This window comes from Haliotis cracherodii, unplaced genomic scaffold (genome assembly GCF_022045235.1).
Source record: "Haliotis cracherodii isolate W230 unplaced genomic scaffold, xgHalCrac1.p SCAF_15, whole genome shotgun sequence".
NCBI lineage: Eukaryota > Metazoa > Mollusca > Gastropoda > Lepetellida > Haliotidae > Haliotis > Haliotis cracherodii.
Genome location: NW_027266270.1, coordinates 31,182,089 through 31,208,124, shown reverse-complemented (window position 1 = coordinate 31,208,124; position 26,036 = coordinate 31,182,089). Strand labels below are relative to the sequence as shown.

Sequence of the window (26,036 nt, the reverse complement as noted above, 5' to 3'; positions counted from 1 at the left end):
CTGCAAACTTTACAGCACTAGTTTGAAATTAAAAAAATTTCCAAAGTCATGGTAGAATTATAAACTTAAACTATACTCTGCTGAAAAAAGAAACGCAAAAGTAGTGATGACAAAGTGTTGCTGACATCCGTACAAAATTAATACTAAAAATGAATTGGTAATTTCTGCATGAATTGGGATTGATTTGAGTGGAAAGAATGAGGTACTGCAGAAATTTGGTAAAATGATGGACAAATTGCAAACACAACCATGTGAGAGCCTGGTGCTGAAAAACACCAGCATGACATGCACATGCAACATCACTGGTTGGGCAATATAAACGTTAGGTTTTCATTTGCATACCATCAATACCTGGCAATACCAGGATTGCATAGGATATCAGCCAAAACAGCGAGGAACCATTTACACACTAAAGGTATTCACGCTAGATGACCAGTTTGAGGTGTCAGTTTGACGGACCTGCATCGTCGGCTGCGACGTTAATGGTGTCAAGGTCACAGAGTATGGACACCGCTGCGATTGAGACAAGTTGGTTTAGCGATGCCATGCAGAAGGTAGACGTCATGTTTACAGGCATCGTGGGGAATGTTATGCACAAAACAGCATACAGGAAGTGGACAGCTTTGGTGGTCAAACATTTATGGGATGTACTGGTTCAACGATTGCAAGCATATCAGCAACAACTACAGGACCTCCGATCGTTGGCACAAGCACTGCAGGTAGAGTGGGTGAACACTCCCCAGACCATAATTTGGGATCTGACTGATTCCATGAGACGACGATAACAGTCAGTTTTGGACTCTAATGGTGGCCAAACAATATTGAGAGCTGATGACCTTCACCTTGAAAATCTACATTTCCATGTGTGCCTTATAGAACCTTGGTCAATGACAAAGATGTGTGCCAATTGTGAACAATTGATTACCATTTGTTGATATTTACATGATATATATAAGATACATACAAAATCTGTTTTGCTTACTTAGTATATTTACTTCAAAAAACCATTTAACGAAACATACGATAAATCTTTTATATCTTATCCTGCCTCAATGGTTTCCTGAGGGCGCCCTGTGAATTGATAAGGAATTGATGAAGCAGCATAACTTTATGATGTATCATATTTCATATTGAAGGATATTATATAGCCACAAATCCTTCAATACAAAATATACTCAATTGAAAAGTTTATTTATTCAAAGCAAAATATTTATGAACTAATTTAGGGTTAAAACATATGTACAAAAAGTAGAGGAAATATCTAAAATGCATTTTTGTACATTTACCATGTTTACAGACGGGTTCGAACTTCCGTTTTACATGCTTCATAAATCCCAGTGTTTCAAACTGCCTTGAAGCGTCTTGCAAATCGATCCCATTGTCGTCACGTGACTACATCATATGACCATCAAGATGGCGGCCCCCTCCAAGAACGTTTTTGCTTTGTGCTGCTGCATTGTGATTGTTTTCTTGCAGTGCCACGCCAGACCCCCAAATATCGTGTTTGTGTTGACAGATGACCAGGATGTTGTCATCGGAGGTCAGGTAGGCTGATGTCTCAGCGAACGTTGCAGTGTTATAGTTGTAAACGCTTGTTATCAGCTGGTTATCGATCATGGATCAGCTGACAATGACTAGCCGAGAACCGTGATGTAACTACGTTATGTCTTGTCAGTCCCTCGCCATCGCGGCTGTTGGCTGGACGTTGACATGACAGCTGACCCGGGGTTTGTCAGTGGTGCCTTTATCGACAACCATGCTTTCTAACTCGATTTTAATGATACAGTGGGTGCTTGTCGCTTGATAAGACTCTAAACATAGGGCGCCGGAAATGGGTTATAGCTAAAACGGCACCTCAGCAAAACGGCACCGGGCGATGAAGCAGTAGTCTGTAGTACCAGAGACTATAAAATAGATTTATGTACAGGGGGCGGGGGATTTTTTATTTGTTTTTATAGAAAACAGTTTTATTTGAATCATGAAAATACAAGTTGGGGGACAAGTGATACTTGTACAAATATTTCGCCCCCCTGTCAAAAAAAAGTTAACTACGGCCTTGCAAATACAGCAAAACTTAGCAGCGGCAGATCAGCTCTTTGCACTGCAGTCTCGCTCATATGGGCTTATCTTCACTGACCACGTTTTTCTAGACTAACATCTAGTCTCTGAAATGAAATATTTTATTGAAAAAGGCAGGTGTAAAATTATAGTTTTGAATATAATAAAAAGGAGTCCAGAAGCTTTCTTCATTTTCAGATACTGCAGTAATCAGGACCTGCCAAATATTATAGACTTGCTTGGGCTGTATTGGCTATATTTGTTTCAGGTTCTCTTTGACAAACTATAACACTTTCCTGTCAGTACTATTTGGCCCAAGCCCTTAGGCCCTAGGATCCCTTCAAGATTTGAGGATTAATTGTACATTAAAATTTAATCTATTTGTCAAGCTTTACTACCTGGGGTTAGAAATACATTTGCCACAAAATTAATTCAGTATATATATGTGATAAATCAATATTCAAGTCTATGTCACCATGAATTTTGTTAGGGTCTCTATGGCTATGAATTATTTTGGTTACAAGTTCACCTACAGCTGGGTGCACACATATATGAAACCATACAGTCCTATGATCCATGAATGTATTTGATTTTTCAATTATATAATTTTTTAATTTTTATTGATTGGTTGCCATGGTTATATAAATTAATAATGTTTGTAGCACTAATACCAATTTCCCAAACTTTTTACAGACTCCAATTCAAAAGATTACCAAGCTTATAGGAGAAAAGGGAATCATTTTTAATAATATGGTATGTATATACAAGGTTGACTTTGAGGAAAATATAACACAAAATACTTAACTTGTATGTCCAGTAATTACATACCGTATTCGACGTAATAAGCGCCCAGGGCGCTCTCAAAATTAGAAATAGGGGGCTCTTATTAGAATGTTACTTTGGTGGAAAAAACTGAGTTGAAAGATAAATTTTGTGGTTTATGCTGACAGTCTGAACTGTTTATATACGACAGATACATTTTCCAGAATTTAATTGCCCATAATTAAGTGTGCATATAACACACAAGTGCGTATTATACACGAATAAATAAGTCTTGTGTACATTGATAAATCGGAAGGGGTGCTAATTGGGTTGTTCACTAGCCAATATATTAGCATAAATCGTCATGGGTGCTTATTAGAGCGGGGCGCTTAATACGTCGAATACGGTATATACAAATATTTAACAAATGACAAAAATGATGTATTATTATTTTAAATAATTAATGATGACAATAACTATTTCATATCACATTTGACTCGTAGTTCGTCACCTTTAGTTAACTTTTCTTTTTCTGTAATAGAAAGTTACAAGTACAGGCAATAATAAAAAATAAAGATAGTAACTGAAAAAAAACATGTCCTATTCCATCTTATACTCCTTTAGAATTTTATGTTGAATTTTCTAATTTTATTTAAATCACATAGGATCAATAAACTTAATAAGTTTCATTTCTTTCATCAGTTTGTGTCGAGCCCCCTCTGTTGTCCTAGCAGATCCAGTATCCTGACAGGGAAGTTCGTCCACAACCACGGCGCCCTGAACAACTCCGTAGCGGGCAACTGTAGCAGCCAACAGTGGCAAAAGCAGGAGGAGGGAGGAGCCTTTCCCGTCTACCTCAAGAAACAGGGCTACACTAGCTTTTTTGCTGGGAAATATCTTAACCAGGTAATCAGTTCTTTTGTTGTTTGGAAGGCCTTTTTTGATCCACTAACCTTAAAGATTGAAAATTTTGAAGAAAAAAAATCAGGAGGAATTTATTATACTGCTGACTGTAAAGTCACTTTGACAATGAAAATGGGAATTAATGATGAAATGCCGCTGTCAGATTTTATATCTATAATATTTAAAAGTACCCAAACCAGGCCAAGCATTTTTTTTAGGAAATACTGATCTAAATGAAACAAAGATGCTTAAAATAATTCTTTAGAAGATATTTTATTTTATTTTTTTCCATTTATGACCACCCATCGACAGAATTTTTAAAATATGCAAACCACATCAAAGAAGAAGTCTGTTCTAAGGCCTAAAATGATTGGGCGGTTCCAATTATTTCACAAACCTAATAAAAGGTACCAACACCAATTACATAAAAAGAATTGATATCTCATAAAGTTATGGCCCTAGCCTAAGGTTTCTGACTATCAAATGGGACACATTGTCTTGGAAACCATGATCATGACTATGGATACAAGGATTACATTTTGCTTACATGAATATTATGGGATTCGATTTTGATCGGTTTCGAAAAGCATCATCAAAATAATTATATGTAAAGAGATATATGGCCCTTGTTTCTAATTATACCCAGCAATGTCATAGTTGTTTATGATAGCAGGCATACAAGGATGGTGGGTGATTAATGTGACTGTGGGTGAGTTTTATCACATGTTAATCCACAATAAGGAAACAGTGAATATGGGTATCAGACAGCCAAACCCTGGTTTCAAATGTCAGGTAGGGAGGAAAAGTCATTATTTGGATATACAGTGTAAGAAAATAAGTAACTTTTTTTAAAACAATAACACCTTTATTGTGTCACCTGTATTGGAGAGCCATTGTGTGTCAGTCTGATACGACGAGGGGTCCTAAGTTTTAGATTTTATTAGAAATTATTTATTAATAAACAGATCATGAATGTCGGCCCTAAGAAACAGGTCATGAATGTCCACCCCTAATAAACAAGCCAAGAATGTCTGTCCTAATAAACAGACCATGAATGTCTGTCCTAATAAACAGACCATGAATGTCCCCCCCCCCCCCCCGCCTCCTATAAACAGATCATGAATGTCTAATGTCTAACCTTATTAACAAATCATTAATGCCCCCCCCCCCCCCCCCACACCTAATAAACAGACCATGAATGTCCCCCCTAATTAACAGATCATGAATGTCCCCCCAAAATGAACAAATCATGAATGTCCTCCCTAATAAACATACCATGAATATCTGTACTTATAAACAGATCATGAACGTCCACCTCAATAAACAGACCATGAATGTCCACCTCAATAAACAGATCAACACTGCTTATCCCACTGCCTGCTGCTTCCCTGGTGTGCAGAGTGTTTTATCAGTTCTTGTTTGTGTTCTTCAGTATGGGTTCCCCAAGACGGGCGGAGTGAAGCACATCCCCCCGGGCTGGGACTGGTGGGTGGGGTTGGTGAGTACCATGCTGGCATCAATGGTATAACTCATTTCATGCCAGCTTTTTCACTGATCGATTCGCCTACTCTATGTAGTGACAGAGTTTGAATAAATGCATGTCTGTGTCATCAAACACACTGTTTTCATTGTTGTTTACAACATTTTCTGCCATGTCAAGAAACCATGCAACTACTGTCTTGTCCTCTTTGATATCTCCATTGTATTATACTACTAAAAAAATGTTATGGACCATCCGATTATTTCATATCATTACAGTTAATCTGTTGCCATGGATAAAGTGTTCACTGTCATGGCGTGGCCCTGGGTTCAATTCCCCACATGGGCACATACAGTGTGTGAAGCTCATTTCTAAGGTACCCTGCCATAATATTGCTGGAATATTGCTAAAAGTGGCATAAATCCCAACTCGCTCAATCTTATCATGGATCCTTGTAGTCCCTGAGGATATCTGGTGTAGTTGGGAGCTATTTTGACCAATGAGCACTTGGCTTCCCTATGTATGAGATATGAGTCGTTTTATGTTTCAGGTGGGAAACTCCCGTTACTATGGTTACAGTTTATCTGTTAATGGTACAGAAGAGGTGCACAAGCATGACTACAGAACTGACTACCTAACAGACATCATTGTACGATTCCACATACTTTACTCAGGCTGGACCAATCTATTTTTCTTGTTTCATGGGTTAATTTTGAACGTTTCTTAATATAATTTTGTGGAATAATGTTTATAACTGTATGAAACCGAAATCATTAACTCACACACTCTGGACAACACACGTTCTTGCAGGCAACATTTTATGAACATGATGAAATGTAGACTGAATAAAAATTCAAATATATACAAATGTTATACAGTCAAGTCTCGTTAATCCGACAATCGGCTTTATCCGTCACTACTGATGGGAACCGATTAAATCGGTGCTATTTAGACCCGTTTATCTGACAGTCTAACAGGAAGTCAACATTAGCCACAAAGAAAGCTGCTTATTTTAGCTTTGCATCACTAGTTTCAAACTGGCGACTTCTGTTCCAGACTATTCTTTCAAAAGTATTTTGAATCGGTTAACGGTAGTTTCATGTTAAGCCTCTGAGGTGGCATGATTAGAAAAAATATTCTGCTAACAATGAAACAACAATATGAATATTTCATTTTTTTTATGTGTTTGTATCATTATCTATCGTGTAGTTGTCCGATTTTCGATCACGAACGTTGATACAACTTAATTATGTTTATTCGACATACTCGTTAATCCGACATAATCATATGCAACAAAACCATGTCAGATTAACGGGACTTGACTGTATAACACACATAACTTTGCTGACTCTGCATAACAGCACCGACGAGCCATGGACTTCCTGCGTATCCAACACAGTGGGTCCGCCCCATTCTTCATGATGATGTCCACCCCTGCTTGCCACGGCCCCTTCACCCCTGCCCCCCAATACAGCCAGAACTTCTCCGACCGCTCAGCTCCCAGGAATGGCAGTTTCAATATGCATGGAAAGGTAAAAATATTTCCAATTTTTTTTTATAAAATCTACAGCAGAATGAGTTTTAGGGATGCCGGTATCAGTCATGCAGAGTTGCGTCCCTTAGGCATGCCAAAAACCTTTGATAAGGAGTTTGAATCCCAGATTTGTCATGTTTCTTTGTTTGTCAGCACCATGCATCACTTCAGGCTTTCTCCCCACTTAAAACTGACTGTCCGTGTTGTAAATGAAATATAGTTTAATGCTGGTTTAAACTCCTTCAGTGGCTTAGACCCTCGTTAATCAGACACCATTCCAAGATTCCATGAAGGAATGTTTTTTTGTTTCTATCAGTTGTTACTGGTGATAGTTAGGCAAGACTTTCTTGGGTGATGGATAAAAATCCTGTTTGGTATGTTGGAAAAAGTACAAAAAGACACTTCAGATATTTTGTTTTCTTCAAAAATTTATTTTGAGTAGTTACCATGTGTGCAGTCTTCATGAAGCTGGTCTCATCAGTGTTGCCATGGTAATAGTTTAATGCATTGTATGTACCCTCTTTTTGTGATGAAAAGAAAAAGAAATATTGCTTTTCAGATTTTACTTTTTTCCCATTTTTTATTATTTTATGGACAGCAGAATCGGTAAACAATTATAAGAGTATTGCCTGCTAAAAAAAAATAATAGTCTTAGTTCTCAGGCACCGCCTGCATCATCATAAAGTCTGCCGCATGTTCGTTTATATTTCCATTTTAAAAAAGATTTAAAAAAATCTAATTCTTAAAAACAATGTGATCCCATATAGCACGCAGTTACTTCCCTTTACATGCACACTGCTTTACTGCACATCTCGTGTTATGGTCATGGCGGCAATAGGAGTTTGTATGCTTGTTTATGTGGGGAGGCCCTTTTCAAGGTTGATGGTACACAACTGTTTATTTGGTTACATACTAGTTTGAACAAGCAAAAAAAACCCAAAAAAAACCACCACCCACCTGCACTATATTTTTTCTACATTTTCAAAAGTCATTGCCTGAGAACCAATTCTTTTTTTTCAGGACAAACATTGGCTGATAGAGAACGCTCTCACTCCAATTCCTGAAAAGATTATTCAGAATATTGATGATATATTCCGTAATAGGTGAGTAGACAGGCGCTGACAGTGTTAACTTCCATTACAGACCTGCAGGCGCCGTCAATACTTCATTGGTTTGTATGCATTACATTCATCCATCACCTATGAAGAGATATGACCGCTTTGTGATGTAGTCACTATTTTTGTCTAAATCAATTAAGCCATGGCCCATAGTTCCAGAGAGATGGAAACAGTGAATGTTCATCACACAAACAGAGGATATTATATGAGTGTTCATGTCATACTATGTTTACGACACAAGAGTCAAAATTCTGGTATTTCCCTTGCAATTGCTCGGGAAATACCGGAATTTAGGCACAAGTGTTGTAAATATGGTATGACATGAACACGAATATAATGTTCTGTATATAACCGAAGAAGATGTCTACATACAGAGAGGAATTTTAGTGTTTACCTATAAGGACAGCAAGTTGCAACAACAGCGAAACCACAATTTGTCGAATGTCAGCAATCTTCAGCTGTGACTTTGTTTCTAGTGTGACGTCATTCCAACCTCATGTCACAATAATATTCGAATGACGTCAACAATGGGGCTTTTCCATCACCCGGACGGCATAATGCCGTCCGGGTGATGGAAAAAAGACACTGTTGTCTCGTGACTTTATATGACCCAAGGGTGCATATGATTTTTATGACCCCTGATATGTTTGCCCCTGTAGGTAATAAACAGCTGTATTTCGTGTCAGCCTACCCTACACATTGCCTCAGTATCAGTCAATGGTACGATGTGCACCAAGGTCACAAAGTGAAGTAAAGTGCACATGACTTGAGTATTACGTGACCTGATTTCATGGCTTGACTTACAGTAGACACATGTCACACGACACCACAGTGGCCATTTGTAAATATTTATAAGTGTATTGATGATGACCCTCACAGACACAAATGTGAAATTGCAGATGGCAGTAGACTGGGTACTATCAGGGTAAATGTTTTGACAAATTCACAGTAATACATTGTATTCGATGTAATAAGTCCCCAGGACGCTCTCAAAATTAGAAGTAGGGCGCTCTTATTAGAATATTATTTTGGTGAAAAAAAACAGTTGAAAGATTGTAAATTTCGTGGTTTATGCTGACAGCCTGAAATGTTTATTTACGGCAGATATATTTTTCCAGAATTTAATTTCCCATAATTAAGGGTGCATATAACACATGAGTCTGTATCATATATGAATAAATAAGTACATTGATCAATCGTAAGGGGTGCTAATTGGGATTGTTCACTAGCCAATTTATTAGCAAATATCACCGTGGGCGCTTATTAGAGTGGGGCGCTTATTACGTTAAATACGGAGTTTCTTTTTGTGTCTGAGTGAGTGAGTGAAGTTTAATTTATGCCACTTTAAACAGTATTCCAGTTATGCCATGGCATGTCACGTTAATGTGGGAGGAAAGGCCGAAGTGATGCATGTCTTAGATGTTTACCATTTTGGTGAAACCCATGAACATGAGTTTGCTGCTGACAAACCAAGAAACGCTGCTTTTAACAGTATTGCAATTATATCACAGCGTGTCAGCTTAATGTGGGAGGAAAGCCAGAAGTGATGCAGGTCTCAGATGTTTATCACTTCGGTGAAACCCACGAGAACGGGTATGAAGCTGACAAACCTAGAAACATAATCGGGGCGAACTGGGATTCTAACCCACAATCATAGGTTTCTGGCATGCCCAAGGGACACAACAGCGAATGACTTGGTCACGGGTGTCCCATTTTGTGTATAAAGTGATTTGAAATAATGATTGCTTAATCAGCGCCAATAATTGCTTTGTTTTTTTTTTTGCATATAATATTTGTTTTTTTGGTCTTTGGGTTGGTTAAGTTATGTAACCTTTCATTGTAAGACATTTAGCTGTCAAAATGGCTGAATCAAAGCGTTTTACTCCATAAAACTTCGGCCACATTTGTCAGGTCTGCATGAATGAATGTCGGTTAGATAAGTTCATTGTCAACCGATTCCTCATAGCATATGGTGAGATGTACCCTGTGTGTGAGCCTATGTACCCCTTGGCTGATGGCTCGGGGGAAATAGGCTCACACCATGGGGACATTTCACCACATACCCTTCGAGATCTAAAACTTATAATGTATCTCTTATCACCTGTGTTGGGGGCACAGGTGGCCCAGTCTTCTAAGGCCCGCAATTCGCTGTGCAGGGTTGCCTATGATTGTGGGTCCGAATTCTGGTTCGCCCCGATTATGATTCTAGGTTTGTCAGCACCATACCCGTGCTTGTGGGTTTCACCGAAGTGGTAAATGTCTGAGACCTGCATCACTTCATGCTTTCCTCCCACATTAAGCTGACACGCTGTGACTCACTCACTCACAACCTGTGTCATGTATCTGTTATACATACTTCATGACAGTGCAATTGTCTCTTGATGGGACTGTTCATTTGACCTCAATAGAGGATTCCGGGTTAGAGTAGGTCCACTAGCAACCTATACTGATCCAATCTCATTAAAATCAGATCTTAGTTTTCGCTACCGCTAAACAAAGATCTGAGGACATCCCATTACGGGTCACGTCAGACCGACCTTGAGCGAACTTTGACCGACCAATGGAATGACCAATCAGAAGGCAGCTTTCTCCAGCTTTATGGCACTAATTTCAAATTGGTGACTACGCTTCGAAACATATTTTAACAAATTCTCCATTACAAATTTGAAACCTGAACAAAAGAACATTCTGGAATGGCTAATAGATAGTCTAGATTGTATGGATTCTGTCGTTAAACCCTTAACTATCGTTCGTTATACCCTGTGTTAAGGTTTTCATGGTTGCATGATTAGAAATCACATTCCGACTGTCACTTTCATAATCTGGTAAGTGACGCTCTGATTGGTCGGATGAAAGGTCGTTCTGACGTGACCCGCAATGGGATGCCCTCAGATCTTTGTTTAGCGGTAGCGAGAACTAAGGTCTGATTTTCAAGAGATTGATACTGATCGTAAAAGGCGACCAATAGGATTGGTAATCAAACCCGGTGACTTGATTGCATGTCATTGTATCCGACGCTGATCATTGCTTACTCACTGGATTGTCTGGTCCACACTTGATTTTTGACAGGCAGTCCTCATATAGTTGAAACATTGCTGTGTGTGGCATTAACAACAAACAAACTAAAAGATTTACAAATCGTCTACACAGGTGGAGGACGTTGTTGTCAGTTGAGGACATGGTGGAGGACGTGGTCAACACACTGGACAAGAAAGGACTGTTGGACAACACCTATATATTCTTCTCCTCAGACAATGGCTATCACTTAGGTTGGTACCATACCTTTAGGGATTTCTACAACCATAAAAAATAGATCATAAAAACTTATGAAAACATAATTTTGTCTTAGAAGAAGTGTTGGTAAAGGAAAAATGAAATGAATGACAATATGGTTTGAGATGGTCACTACCAGAGAGTAACTTCCATCATTAGCTTACTTTGTCTTCGTTATTAAGGCTGAAAAAATATTAGTCTTGGTTCTCAGGCACCGCGTGCATCATCTTAAATTTAATCCTTTAATATTCCAAAACCAATGGCAGTCAAATACTGTATTCCATTATTTTGTTCATGAAGGAATACATTTATGTAGGGAGGCCCTTTCCCCGGTAAAAGTTTCCTAATATTTTCAATCATACCAAGGTTAAAACCAAAGCCAACACAAAATTTGTAAATTTTCTTGAGGTTTGCCTGAATTATGTTATTGAAGGTGGTTTATGTTTCATGTTAGGAACCTTTTTAAATCGTTAAATTGAGGCAAATTGATTTCAATAATCATATCTCTGATATCTTAATTTTAACTGAGTATAAATTTGATGTTTTTTATTACAAAGATTTATACATCCATGTCAATAATTCTAGAAAATTAAGTAAGATGTACCGGTAACCCAATTATTGTAATAGTCACTATGCATGAGGAGTTGTTTGTTTAATGCTGTTGCCATGATTGTACAAGTTGCATCCAGTCGATGATGTTACAATACAGATTGTTTTTGTTTAGAATTAATTGCATTAGAATTTGCTTATTTTTAGAAATTAAGGATTTTCAGTGTTTTCCTTTCGTGAGCAAACAAAAAATTATGATCGAATATGAAAAATGATGAAATGATAAAGAAATATCAGACTGCATGCCACTCAACGTGAAGTGCCAGAAGTCAACAATGGCTGTTTCTGGTGGTTGTGTGCCGATAAATTTGGCAGATACTTTCTTAACTTGTGATGTTTTCTTTTTGAGGTACATAAACCACTGAAAGTTTTGATATTTTGCAAGATGAGTATTTATGCAAACCATACGTAACTTAAAATATACACAAAGCCTACTTGTTAAACAGTTATAGCGAGTTTCATTTTGGGATGTCCTTCAACTATGTGGCTATTGACTGGGTTCGACAGTTGCATTGAGAGCTTTAAATAATTGCTGTACTATATGTGTTTTTTGCCTCCAGGACAATTTTCTCTCCCTATGGACAAACGTCAGCTATATGAGTTTGACATACGAGTTCCGCTCATGGTGAGAGGCCCAGGGATCAGACCAGGCCAGTTCAGGCAGGTGAGTAGATGTGACAGAGCCACTGGAGTGTCCTTCATGGTGTGATGCCATGCATCAGTCCAGGTTGGTTCAGGGTCGGTCAGTTTGACAATGGTGTGCTGCTGGTGATGTGAGTCATGCATCAGTCCAGGTTGTTTCAGGGTTGGTCAGTTTGACAATGGTGTGCTGCTGGTGATGTAGGCCATGCATCAGTCCAGGTTGGTTCAGGGTTGGTCAGTTTGACAATGGTGTGCTGCTGGTGATGTGAGTCATGCATCAGTCCAGGTTGGTTCAGGGTTGGTCAGTTTGACAATGGTGTGCTGCTGGTGATGTAGGCCGTGCATCAGTCCAGGTTGGTCCAGGGTTGGTCAGTTTGACAATGGTGTGCTGCTGGTGATGTGAGTCATGCATCAGTCCAGGGTCGGTCAGGGTTGGTCAGTTTGACAATGGTGTGCTGCTGGTGATGTGAGTCATGCATCAGTCCAGGGTCGGTCAGGGTTGGTCAGTTTGACAATGGTGTGCTGCTGGTGATGTAGGCCATGCATCAGTCCAGGTTGGTTCAGGGTTGGTCAGTTTGACAATGGTGTGCTGCTGGTGATGTGAGTCATGCATCAGTCCAGGTTGGTTCAGGGATGGTCAGTTTGACAATGGTGTGCTGCTGGTGATGTGAGTCATGCATCAGTCCAGGTTGGTTCAGGGTTGGTCAGTTTGACAATGGTGTGCTGCTGGTGATGTGAGTCATGCATCAGTCCAGGTTGGTTCAGGGTTGGTCAGTTTGACAATGGTGTGCTGCTGGTGATGTGGGCCATGCATCAGTCCAGGTTGGTTCAGGGTTGGTCAGTTTGACAATGGTGTGCTGCTGGTAATGTGGGTCATGCATCAGTCCAGGTTGGTTCAGTGTTGGTCAGTTTGACAATGGTGTGCTGCTGGTGATGTGAGTCATGCATAAGTCCAGGTTGGTTCAGGGTTGGTCAGTTTGACAATGGTGTGCTGCTGGTGATGTAGGCCATGCATGAGTCCAGGTTGGTTCAGGGTTGGTCAGTTTGACAATGGTGTGGTGCTGGTGATGTGAGTCATGCATCAGTCCAGGTTGGTTCAGGGTTGGTAAGTTTGACAATGGTGTGCTGCTGGTGATGTGGGTCATGCATCAGTCCAGGTTGGTTCAGGGTTGGTCAGTTTGACAATGGTGTGGTGCTGGTGATGTGAGTCATGCATAAGTCCAGGTTGGTTCAGGGTTGGTCAGTTTGACAATGGTGTGCTGCTGGTGATGTGAGTCATGCATCAGTCCAGGGTCGGTCAGGGTTGGTTCAGGGTTGGTAAGTTTGATAATGGTGTGCTGCTGGTGATGTGAGTCATGCATAAGTCCAGGTTGGTTCAGGGCTGGTCAGTTTGACAATGGTGTGCTGCTGGTGATGTAGGCCATACATCAGTCCAGGTTGGTTCAGGGTTGGTCAGTTTGACAATGGTGTGCTGCTGGTGATGTAGGCCATGCATCAGTCCAGGTTGGTTCAGGGTTGGTCAGTTTGACAATGGTGTGGTGCTGGTGAAGTGAGTCATCCATCAGTCCAGGTTGGTTCAGGGTTGGTCAGTTTGACAATGGTGTGCTGCTGGTGATGTGAGTCATGCATCAGTCCAGGGTTGGTCATTGTTGGTCAGGGTTGTCAGTTTGACAACATCTTCCTGGGGCAAGGGAGTTAACTGACTTTAAATGTCCAGTATCCACCCTTGCCAAACAAGGCTGGAATTCCTGGGCTCGATCATAGAACCACCAGTGACTATTACGAGTTATGTCCCTTCTATGCCTCTCATATGGACAAATCAGATTCCACCTCTCGTATCACTTGCATTTGCTTCAAACAAAATGGCAGCATCCGGTCAAGACGATCTGATTGAAATCTGCATGACAGTTTATGAACCAGATTTTGATTTCATTGCGTTATTGTGATTGGACTATGCATAGACTTGTTAGTCCAGCCAACATGTAACTCCATAATACTAGCCTAGTTCGGCAAGGGTGGAAACTGGACTTTTATAGTCAGTTAACTCACTTGCCTCGAGAAGATGGTTTGACAATGGCATTGCTGCTTATTGTGTGGGGCCATGAATCAGTCCAGGGTGGTCAGGGTTGGTTCGGGATTGGTCAGTTTGACAAAGGAGTGCTGCTTTTTGTGTGTGGCCATGCATCAGTCCAGGGTGGTCAGGGTTGGTCAGGGTTGGTCAGTTTGACAAAGGAGTGCTGCTTTTTGTGTGTGTCCATGCATCAGTCCAGGGTGGTCAGGGTTGGTCAGGGTTGGTCAGTTTGACAAAGGAGTGCTGCTTTTTGTGTGTGGCCATGTATCAGTCGAAGGTGGTCAGGGTTGGTCAGGGTTGGTCAGTTTGACAAAGGAGTGCTGCTTTTTGTGTGTGGCCATGCATCAGTTTTGGTAAGCTTGACAATGGCATGCTGCTGATGATATGTGTTTGTTGTTGCTTTTGTAACATGCCAACAATGTCATGAAAGACTACCAATGTGGAGAATGGTACTGGAGTCTTGAGCCTGATGAACCACCAGGCGTCCACACTGACTAACCCCTTCAGTGTGAGCCATACACTTCCCAAACACTAGACATGCTTACTGTTAATTGGCTATCATAAATGACAATAGATAAGCCAAATTTTGAGGACCAGAAAAAAAGATTCTGTCGAAAGGGTATGCTTTATATGTATGGGTTACACTTTCATCAAACTTTTTTTCTGTTGTTAAAAAAACTACATCATATTGCTTCAGATGAATGAACAACGCTATAACTAACTTTGTCAATGAAAATATAGAGATAATGGACAGAGTGGTATTTGAACAACTTGAATCAAACTTGGTGGGACTGCCATTTTGCCAGAGTGTGGTCGTCCTAGAAATGTTTAAAAATAACATCATGGTCACAATTGGTCCTGCGTCATGACTGTGGAATTTATGTTTTATTAAATTATTTCTAAACAATTTTATAAACCCACATTGGCTGAAAGCTTGCTTTACTATTTGCAGGATCCTGTGATGAACATTGATCTCGCCCCCACGTTTATTGAGCTGAGTGGTTCCACCGTCCCCGGAACGGTAGATGGCTTGTCCTTCGTTCAGATACTGCTCTCAGCTCCTTCGACAGTCCCTCCGCCGCCGTTCCGGACCAAGTTCCTTGTGGAACACACCGGGGAGTACTCCTACGCTGTTGCAGGATGTCCGCAGTATACAGGACAGTTCATGGGTGTTAGTAGACATGTTATATGTTATATCCAACTTGTTGCTGTATCTGATAGTCACTGTTATATCCAACTGTATGCTGTATCTGATAGTCACTGTTACATCCAACTTGTTGCTGTATCTGATAGTCACTGTTATATCCAACTTGTTGCTGTATCTGATAGTCACTGTTATATCCAACTTGTTTCAGAGGCGTGACTGGTTGGTCCCTCACAGTTCATATGGAATTCTGTTTGTGTGTTTCAGAGGTGTGACTGGTTGGTCCCTAACAGTTCATATGTAATTCTGTTTGTGTGTTTCAGAGGTGTGACTGATTGGTCCCTAACAGTTCATATGGAATTGTGTGTTTGTGTGTTTCAGAGGCATGACTGGTTGGTCCCTAACTGTTCATATGGAATTCTGTTTGTGTGTTTCAGAGGCGTGACTGGTTGGCCCCTTACTGTTCATATGGAATTCTGTTTGTGTGTTTCAGAGGTGTGACTGATTGGCCCCTAACAGTTTACATGGAATTCTGTTTGTGTGTTTCAGAGGTGTGACTGATTGGTCCCTAACAGTTCATATAGAATTCTGTTTGTGTGTTTCAGAGGTGTGACTGGTTGGTCCCTAACTGTTCATATGTAATTCTGTTTGTGTGTTTCAGAGGTGTGACTGATTGGTCCCTAACAGTTCATATGGAATTGTGTGTTTGTGTGTTTCAGAGGCATGACTGGTTGGTCCCTAACTGTTCATATGGAATTCTGTTTGTGTGTTTCAGAGGCGTGACTGGTTGGCCCCTTACTGTTCATATGGAATTCTGTTTGTGTGTTTCAGAGGTGTGACTGATTGGCCCCTAACAGTTTACATGGAATTCTGTTTGTGTGTTTCAGAGGTGTGACTGATTGGTCCCTAACAGTTCATATAGAATTCTGTTTGTGTGTTTCAGAGGTGTGACTGATTGGTCCCTAACAGTTTACATGGAATTCTGTTTGTGTGTTTCAGAGGTGTGACTGATTGGTCCCTAACAGTTCATATAGAATTCTGTTTGTGTGTTTCAGAGGTGTGACTGATTGGTCCCTAACAGTTCATATAGAATTCTGTTTGTGTGTTTCAGAGGTGTGACTGATTGGTCCCTAACTGTTCATATAGAATTCTGTTTGTGTGTTTCAGAGGTGTGACTGATTGGCCCCTAACAGTTTACATGGAATTCTGTTTGTGTGTTTCAGAGGTGTGACTGATTGGTCCCTAACAGTTCATATAGAATTCTGTTTGTGTGTTTCAGAGGTGTGACTGGTTGGTCCCGAACGGTTCATATGTAATTCTGTTTGTGTGTTTCAGAGGTGTGACTGATTGGTCCCTAACAGTTCATATGGAATTGTGTGTTTGTGTGTTTCAGAGGCATGACTGGTTGGTCCCTAACTGTTCATATGGAATTCTGTTTGTGTGTTTCAGAGGCGTGACTGGTTGGCCCCTTACTGTTCATATGGAATTCTGTTTGTGTGTTTCAGAGGTGTGACTGATTGGCCCCTAACAGTTTACATGGAATTCTGTTTGTGTGTTTCAGAGGTGTGACTGATTGGTCCCTAACAGTTCATATAGAATTCTGTTTGTGTGTTTCAGAGGTGTGACTGATTGGTCCCTAACAGTTTACATGGAATTCTGTTTGTGTGTTTCAGAGGTGTGACTGATTGGTCCCTAACAGTTCATATAGAATTCTGTTTGTGTGTTTCAGAGGTGTGACTGATTGGTCCCTAACAGTTCATATAGAATTCTGTTTGTGTGTTTCAGAGGTGTGACTGATTGGTCCCTAACTGTTCATATAGAATTCTGTTTGTGTGTTTCAGAGGTGTGACTGATTGGCCCTTAACAGTTTACATGGAATTCTGTTTGTGTGTTTCAGAGGTGTGACTGATTGGTCCCTAACAGTTCATATAGAATTCTGTTTGTGTGTTTCAGAGGTGTGACTGATTGGTCCCTAACAGTTTACATGGAATTCTGTTTGTGTGTTTCAGAGGTGTGACTGATTGGTCCCTAACAGTTTACATGGAATTCTGTTTGTGTGTTTCAGAGGTGTGACTGATTGGTCCCTAACAGTTCATATAGAATTCTGTTTGTGTGTTTCAGAGGTGTGACTGATTGGTCCCTAACAGTTTACATGGAATTCTGTTTGGTTGTTTCAGAGGTGTGACTGATTGGTCCCTAAGACTGTGTCAGGAGTCTCTAACAAGATATTAGAAGGTCTGTGTTTTTTTCAGAACTGTGACAGCTACTGTACGTGTGAGGACTCCCGCAACAATACCTTCGCCTGCGTGATAGAGCTCACAGACTCTCAGCACTACAAGTACTGCAAGATGCAGGACTCCGTGGTGAGTGTCAGTCTACTGGGAATAGTTCTCTGCACATCACAGATGTTTAAACAAGTAATGGTTTACAGCTGTATACCCACAGTGGAACCCCGCATATCTGGACACTGGCACTTTTCAAGGAATTGTTCTGGTGAACAAATTGCCTTATATGTTAATCACTTGTAAAATGACCAGAGTTAGCTCCCATATTCAACTCACACGTTATATATAACCTAAGGCTGATTTACACACAAATATTCTCTTTAATACAAGTTTTGCCATGTGAAAGCATAGTCTGTCAAGCAAAGCGTACAATCACAGAAGAGGTCGGAGGTCATCCACGCCAACATGCTGTTTTGAAAGCCTGCAAAGTAGTGTCAAATTTCTCATTGACACTTATTGCCTAATTAAAAATGATTAATAGCCTGTCTCTCATTCCAACTGGAATCTTAATCTCATTAAAATCAGATCTAAGTTCTTGCTGCCAGTAAACAAAGATCTGAGGACATCCCATTACGGGTCATATCAGAACGACCTTTCGCAAACTTTGACCGAATACTGAAATGACTAACAAAAAGTGGACATCAGCCAATTAGAAAGCAGCTTTCTCGAGCTTGCGACTTCCATTTCAGACTACGCTTGAAAGATATGTTGACACAGTTCACGATTAAAATTTTGAAAACTGAACAAACGAACATTCCAGAATGTCTAATATATGGTCTTATGGGCAGTAACTGTTATTCGGAATACCCCGTGTAAACGTTTTCGAGGTTGCATGATTCTGACTGTCACTTTCATGAGCTGGTAAGCGACACTTTGATTGGTCGGATGAAAGGTCGTTCCTACGTGACCCATAATGGGATGTCCTCAGATCTTTCTTTAACTATAGCGAGAACTAAGATCTGACTTTAATGAGATTGACTGGAATCTTTATCTGCTTTAAACAAATGACACCTGACCCACCTGACCCTGTGATGACCTGCTAAACAAACATCATCGTGCATTGTGGCTGTTTGGTAAGTGGAGAATAACAGTGTGCGATTGCATTGATGGTTTGTGAAACTCACTGTCCAATTTCCAGATAAATGGAGCATTTTATACAGTATTTTAATTTTGTTTCATTAAAATCATCCAGTAGGCTGGGTTTCCAGATAAGTGGAATATATCTGTATCAATATTAAGTAGCGACTATACTTTAAAATGTGGATATTAGGGCTGGTTCGTGTAACTCAGGTACTCGGGAACTCGTGTAGGATGGGTCCTGAGTAGGACTCAGGTACCCACAGGACTACCTTAGTCATATAGTGATATATTGTTTAAGGAAAATGATAATAAAATTCCATGGTTACACAAGTACAGGTTGAATATGCTCACATTCCTTCTGAATTTTTATGTTTGAGTAAAGACTTTCAACTTCAGTGTATGCACGATCAGATCGTTTCATACTATATCTAAATACTTTCTGCCAGGGTTCTGGTAAAACAATTCCCAGTTGAACATTTTGTACCCAACTTAAGACATACAGCGGGTACCCGGGTAGGGTTGGTAACCTAGGTGGTAAATTTGGATTCGTCCCAGCCCATGTAGCTAGGGTATACATATGCTTCCTATAATATCTCAACTTATTATAAAAACATTGATTCGTGAAGTTTAACTAACATGCTGCAAACATAAAGCAATGGAGTCGCTCCAATTTGTGATTAGAACTATCTCCCTTTGGCTGCACTGCAGTAAGAGTGACCTCCCTTTGGCTATATTGTAACAAGCTCCTTCCCAGTGTGTGACACCTTGTTACACTCTCGTTGACATCTCTGCCGTCAGTGTGGAAGCGGCCCTTACAAGAATCTTGAAATTTGTCCCCTAACCCCAAATGTAGTCACGTTTATACTTTTGTTTATGTTTTTGGGAATGGAATTTTGAGAGATTTCCCAGATTAAGTTACATTTTTGTTTGTTTAATCAGATTGGTTTGAGATTGCAGACAAACAGAAAATCACCCAACTTTTACCTTACATTCATACTATACCAATTACATGATCGTTAAAATGAAATAGAAATTCAAAGCATGGTTGTGGCCACCTATCACAGTGGGGGGCTTTGACTGGTGGCAGCGATTGTATAGAGGGCTATCGCTGTTAGGAGCTTGATATTGTAATAAGAGTGACCCTGCTTTGGCTGTATGGTAATGAGAGTGACCTCCCTTTGGCTATATTGTAATTAGTGAGTGAGTAAGTATAGTTTTACGATGCTTTCAGCAGTTTTGTCAGCAATATTCCAGCAATATCATGGCAGGGGACACAAGATTGCACCCATGTTGGGTCTTCGGCGTGATGAGCGAACGCTTCATCCATTTGGCTCCCCGACTGCCGCCATTGTAATTAGACTAACCTCCTTTTGCCAATATAATAATTAGAGTGACCGCCATTTGTCAATATGAACCACAGATAACGAGGTTTCACTTTAATTGTTTTACTCTCCATGGTTTGGATGATGTCTGGGTAATAGCATGCATATTTTGTATTTTTCAGAATTTTGTTGAAATGTATGATCTTGAGAGAGACCCAGATGAGTTTATGAATCTACACAAGTCAGCTGATGCCAGCCTTCTGTCACGTCTCAGTCAAGAGCTTCAGGCACTAACTGATTGTCAGGGGAAGATGTGTCGGCAACTGCAACAGTGATGTCAGTGTCACAAAGCAGGCTGGACATAATTTCTTTTGAAACTATGGTCAATGGTTCTATTATTAAGTGTCCATGGGAGTGATCTCCCTTTGCCATGTTTGCCAATGTTGCCAGTGACAATCTATTGCCAATGTTATTACAGTGACCTCCCTTTGTCAATGTTGTAATGACAGTGACCTCCCTTTGCCAATATTGTAATTACAGTGATCTCCCTTTGTTTATGTTGTAATTTCAGTGACCTCCCTATGTCAATGTTGTAATGACAGTGACCTCCCTTTGCCAATGTTGTAATTACATTGACCTCCCTTTGTTAATGTTGTAATTTCAGTGATGTCCCTTTGTCAATGCTGACATGACAGTGACCTGTCTCTGTCAATGTTGTTATAACAGTGACCTCCCTTTGTCACTGTTGTAATTTCTGTGACCTCCCTTTGCCAATGTTGGAATTACAGTGACCTCCCTTTGTTAATGCTGTATTAACAGTGACCTCCCTTTGTCAATGTTGTTATTACAGTGACCTCCCTTTGTCAATGTTGTAATTTCAGTGACCTCCCTTTGTTTAATGTTGTAATTTCAATTACATTCCTTTGTCAATGCTGTAATGACAGTGACCTGCCTTTGTCAATACGAACCATTTATGATTTTACTTTAATGGCTTGCCGTACATGGGAATCTGCTCCCAATTGTGCTCAGTGGTGAAATGACAACATGAGGGTAGAGTTGGGAGGGTATAAAGCAGGGTAAAAACATGACACAATGTATTATGTGAACTCCACACATGACAGTATTTGTGAATGAAGTTTATGTGTAAAAAATGTACATATCACAAGGGGAGATTGGTCAGGTAACCACCATGTGCCTTTTGTTAGCAGCCATAGTGTTACACAAATATATTGTTGTACAGGGCTTGCTTGTATACTCAGCATCATTATTGAAGGGTCACCTATGGTGTCACACATGATCATATACCAACAGACAGTATCCATGGTCAAGTGGTAGAGCATCTGCTCAGGGGAAGGCCCAGGGTTTTTATCACGTACGGGGTTATACCAAAAGACTTTAAAAGATGGTACTTTTGGTTACACTGTCTGGCACTTGGCATTAAGGGGCTAAAACAAGGATTGGTAGCTCGATTCAGTACATCGGGTCTGAGTAGGGTATTTTCATGTTAAACTGTGGCATGGTATCTAAGTGGACTAGCACTATAAAATCAGCATTAGTCGGGACTAGTACAAGCAGACACACGTCACTGCAGGGGTCCGGAAAATTTATAATCCTGATCGGACATTTGCATTTAGGCCATTCCCCCTATACGGTCACTGTATATGTGCAGTAATCTTGGATGCAACGTTAAACCCCATTTCACTGTATTATAGCTGCAGTTGACAATGAGATTAACAGTTTAAGATGTTAATTCTGGATGCAATCTGTTGAAAGTACAATGTTATATCTCTCATTATCTGAGTGACCCCTCAATAATGGCTGTGGGTATATTATTAGCAGCTTTTATCTTTTGCAACTGTCTTGTCATACAGGGCTTGTTATTTTGTCTTGGCTCATACTGGTTCTGTCCCACATTCAACCCATTTTCATATTGCTGGAAAACTTCATTCTGTAAGACCTCAAACATTTATCTCAGGTGACAAGTAACCAAAGGTGCTATAATTCTCTGTGCAGAGTGGTGTCCCTTTGTGGTATCAGAATTCATGGCATTGAACTCTCTCGCTTACTGTGGGTGTTTGCAGTTAGGGATGTGAAGGTTTAATACTGTATTTGATGTAATAAGCGCGCAGGGTACTCTCAAAATTAGGAATAGGGGGCTCTTATTTGAATATTATTTTGTTGAAAAAAACCAGAGTTGAAAAATAAATTTTGTGGTTTATGCTGACAGCCTGAAATGTTTATGTAGGACAGATATATTTTTCCAGAATTTAATTGCCCATAATTAAGGGTGCATATAACACATGAGTGCATATTATACACGAATATATAAGTCTTGTGTACATTGATCAATCGGAAGGGGTGCTAATATGGGATTGTTCACTAGCCAATGTATCAGCAAATATCGCAGTGGGCGCTTATTATGTAGAATACGGTATGCACATTTATATAATACATTGCATATCCACATAGTGAGTGAGTGACTTTGAACAATATTTCAGTTTTATCACAGCATGCACGATGTGAGATGATTACGAGAAGTGATACATCGCCTGAATATGCGAACCAATCACTTTGTGAATCATATTAACAAAGACATCAACACAGAATGTCTTCTTTTATGCTGTTAGGGTGCAAATGCCGCTGATGGTGGCCTTGGGACTACATGTATATATATGAACACCTACATTGGAGTGTATTCATTATAATAATCATATCCACCCAGAGCTCCAGATAAGCTTTTGGTGTTGTGGGTATTTTACCCATGCATTTGAAAATCATTGGGTATCAGTAATTCTATCTGGGTATTCAAATTTCTGTTACCCACTAGTTTTTACACATGTGAGTATTTAAGTTAAATATTTAAAAACACTATACATCAAGTCCCGGCAAACTGGTGTCGTGTGGGTTCGAGAGCTTTATACTAAAAAATACCACGATACTTCCACAGGAAAGTGTGATGGCAAATGATCATGATGTAACTGTCATCGTGGAGTTTGGCAAGGTTGACGGAATGCCTGTGTATAATTTCAAAATAAGTTGCTGATTTGCTTATCTAATACGCAAGGTTAGTTCACAATATTTTGATGATACGCATATCTGAAATGTTTGTTGCGTATTTGATACGCTTGGATTTTATATTACTGCATATTTCTGCATTTCTGATGCGTATTTTACGCAGACACGCAGCTTATCTGTAGCTCTGTCTACCAATGACACCTCTTATCTGTGATATATTCAATATTGGAAACTTAAACATTCCTCAGGTCATTAAACAGGTCTTTAGCAACCTATGCTTGTCGTAGTAGGCGACTAATTGGATCGGGTGGTCAGGTTCGGTGACTTGGTTGATGCATGTCATCGTATGATGATCGATGCTCATGATGTCAATCACTGGATTGTCTGGTCCAGACTCGATTATTTACAGACCGCCGTCATATAGCTTGGATTATTGCCAAGTGCGGTACAAACTAATTTATGCTTGTTACTTTGCTTTTATGATACATATCCCTTTGTTTCTGATGTGTTGTATTTATGTGTGCATCCATGACCTGTATCAAACTTTTTAGACTCTGTCAGCGCCAAGGTAATCTGCCCTATCAGAGAGTTGCAATCCTTCTTTAACCCAGGTTTAATTAATTCCCAAATACTCCTTCATTCCAAATGTCCAAGAATTACATGCTCAATAACAAAATGCAATTCTGAAAGCACATATATCTAACTTCTATGTACGTCTTCCCCAGCCAACGGAGTTAACTATGTACATGCTGTTGCGAGTTAAGTCACTTCTGCATCCCTCCTATTGACCAATCAGATTCTGCCTCTCATATCACTACCATTTATTCAAACTAAAAAGGCGCCAGTCAAGAAGTTCGTATCAATAATCAAAATCTCTATTGTTATAAAATGGGTCTTACTTCGCGAAATACATCAAATCACATGGCACCTTGATTAAAAACAAGAAAATATTTGGAAAATAATACACCGAGTTGGTGGGACACATGTTTTGCAAATCCTGCAATCAAACGAAATCAACACATCAGTTTTATGAATTGTTAATTGGATGTCGATTTCGTTAAACAATTTTGATTGGACTATGCATAGACTTATTAGTCTCATAGACTCATTTTTATAGTAAGTTAATTCCCTTGCCTCAGGAAGATGTCTATTGTGGTACCTGCTTCAAGAGATGCCATAATGCCCTGTTTTTGTTGAACTTATGCTGATATGTGATTATGACTCTTCATTTACATTAGGAATTGGTCTGTATTACCTTAGGCTAAATATATATTTTTACTCTCAACTATTGACACTACTAACAAGACATTAGACATTTTACTTTCTACTTACACCAGTATTATCCCATGGTTTTTCCTAAAGAACCTGTTCATCAGCATTAATGCATTTAGGATATTGATGATTTTTAGAGAAACTTCTATTTGGGGAGTGTGGTGTACTTTTTTGGCAGTGCATGGTATTTTGTGTGAAAAGTGATGTAATATTCATGTACGAGGGTGGCTGAAAAGTTCTGAGCCTAACTGTGATGGGCTGCCTGGAGGTAGTTGGCTGCTAATTGGGGCGGTCAGGTAGCCTAGTGGTTAAAGCGTTCGCTCGTCACGCCGAAGACCCGGGTTCGATTCCCGACATGGGTACAATAAGTGAAGCCCATTTCTGGTGTCCCCAGCCGTGATATTGCGGCGTAAAACCATACTCACTGACACTGGTTGCTAATTATTTGTCAACATGGATCCCACTGAAGTAGGAGTCTTCCTCTTGGAGGTGTTTTCACACAGCGGTACCCAAGTTTGTCCATGTTCATCAACAGCAGAAAATGCCTGCAGAAATATGCTGCCTGGTTGCCTATTTGGTTAAAATGCAGCTTGTAAGCATGGGACGTATTTTTTAAAAACACTGCTTTCACCCTTTGTAGTTTGGCTCAGAACCTTTTATCAACTTCTCGTAGTTTGGGAAAGTTTAAGACAAGCATCTGTCTTTGATGCTGTTAACAGAATGTTAACTGTCTTTGTTGTATTATTTAAGGGCATAATACCAGTTTTAAAATATATTTTCACATCATTTTATAAGTCTATAAAACAGCTAGAAGACAATCACTGTGTGTCCCCTTCTTTACTTGTTGAAATACACACGTTGTGTGGTCCTGCCATACATCCATGCTCCATATAACAACAGCCGACACTGACTGTATATGCCTAAATAGTTTCTTTCTAAGAAAAAATAATCAAAATGTTTGTGAAAAATGGTAGAAAATCTAATAATTAAGTCATTGTGGCTCTAAGGAAAGATTTGTCATTTGCTGCTGTCGACAAAATGTCGCAGTTGTGATCAAAGCTAAAGGAACCTATGTGTTTAAACAATGTGGTCACACTTCTTGAAATATGTATGTTCTTATTTGTCTGTACTTAAAGATTAACTATTGAGTTTATCTTATAATGTGATAAAGTTCTTTCAAAGGCAAAAATAAATACCATTTGTTTTGTAACTGAAAATAAGTAATGATCTGGACTGTGATGCCTCACAGATTGGTCTGTGTACGCTACAAACCATTTGTCAAGATAAAATAGAGTACTACGATGCTGTTTAAGTGCCTTATCACCCTACAAGTTTCTTTGCCTTTCGACTATTTTTAATAGGAAATGACACTCATTTGAATCTGAATTTGAAATTTACGTCACGCACAAAGATGTCAACTGGCGTGATGCGCTCAACCATATTACATCATGTATGAACTTTTGCCCCT

At 39.8% G+C, this 26,036-nt stretch overlaps 1 protein-coding gene across 1 annotated transcript; it reads left to right on the top strand.

The window, feature by feature from the left end:
• Positions 1 to 1,413: 1,413 nt before the first annotated feature.
• Positions 1,414 to 26,036, top strand: LOC139462510 (N-acetylglucosamine-6-sulfatase-like). The gene is made up of 12 exons (XM_071244282.1): positions 1,414 to 1,545; positions 2,752 to 2,811; positions 3,523 to 3,726; positions 5,156 to 5,221; positions 5,754 to 5,852; positions 6,565 to 6,735; positions 7,758 to 7,840; positions 11,006 to 11,124; positions 12,298 to 12,401; positions 15,403 to 15,621; positions 17,847 to 17,957; positions 20,464 to 26,036. The coding sequence occupies exons 1-12, from the start codon at positions 1,414 to 1,416 to the stop codon at positions 20,614 to 20,616; spliced, it is 1,521 nt and encodes a 506-aa protein (XP_071100383.1). The 3' UTR covers positions 20,617 to 26,036.

Bases quoted from the DNA above. Each gene is read 5' to 3' on its own strand.
- LOC139462510 (XM_071244282.1), top strand. From the start codon at position 1,414: ATGGCGGCCCCCTCCAAGAACGTTTTTGCTTTGTGCTGCTGCATTGTG. The intron at 5,853-6,564 runs GTACGATTCCAC...TCTGCATAACAG, and splicing joins ACTACCTAACAGACATCATT to CACCGACGAGCCATGGACTT. The intron at 11,125-12,297 runs GTTGGTACCATA...TTTTGCCTCCAG, and splicing joins AGACAATGGCTATCACTTAG to GACAATTTTCTCTCCCTATG.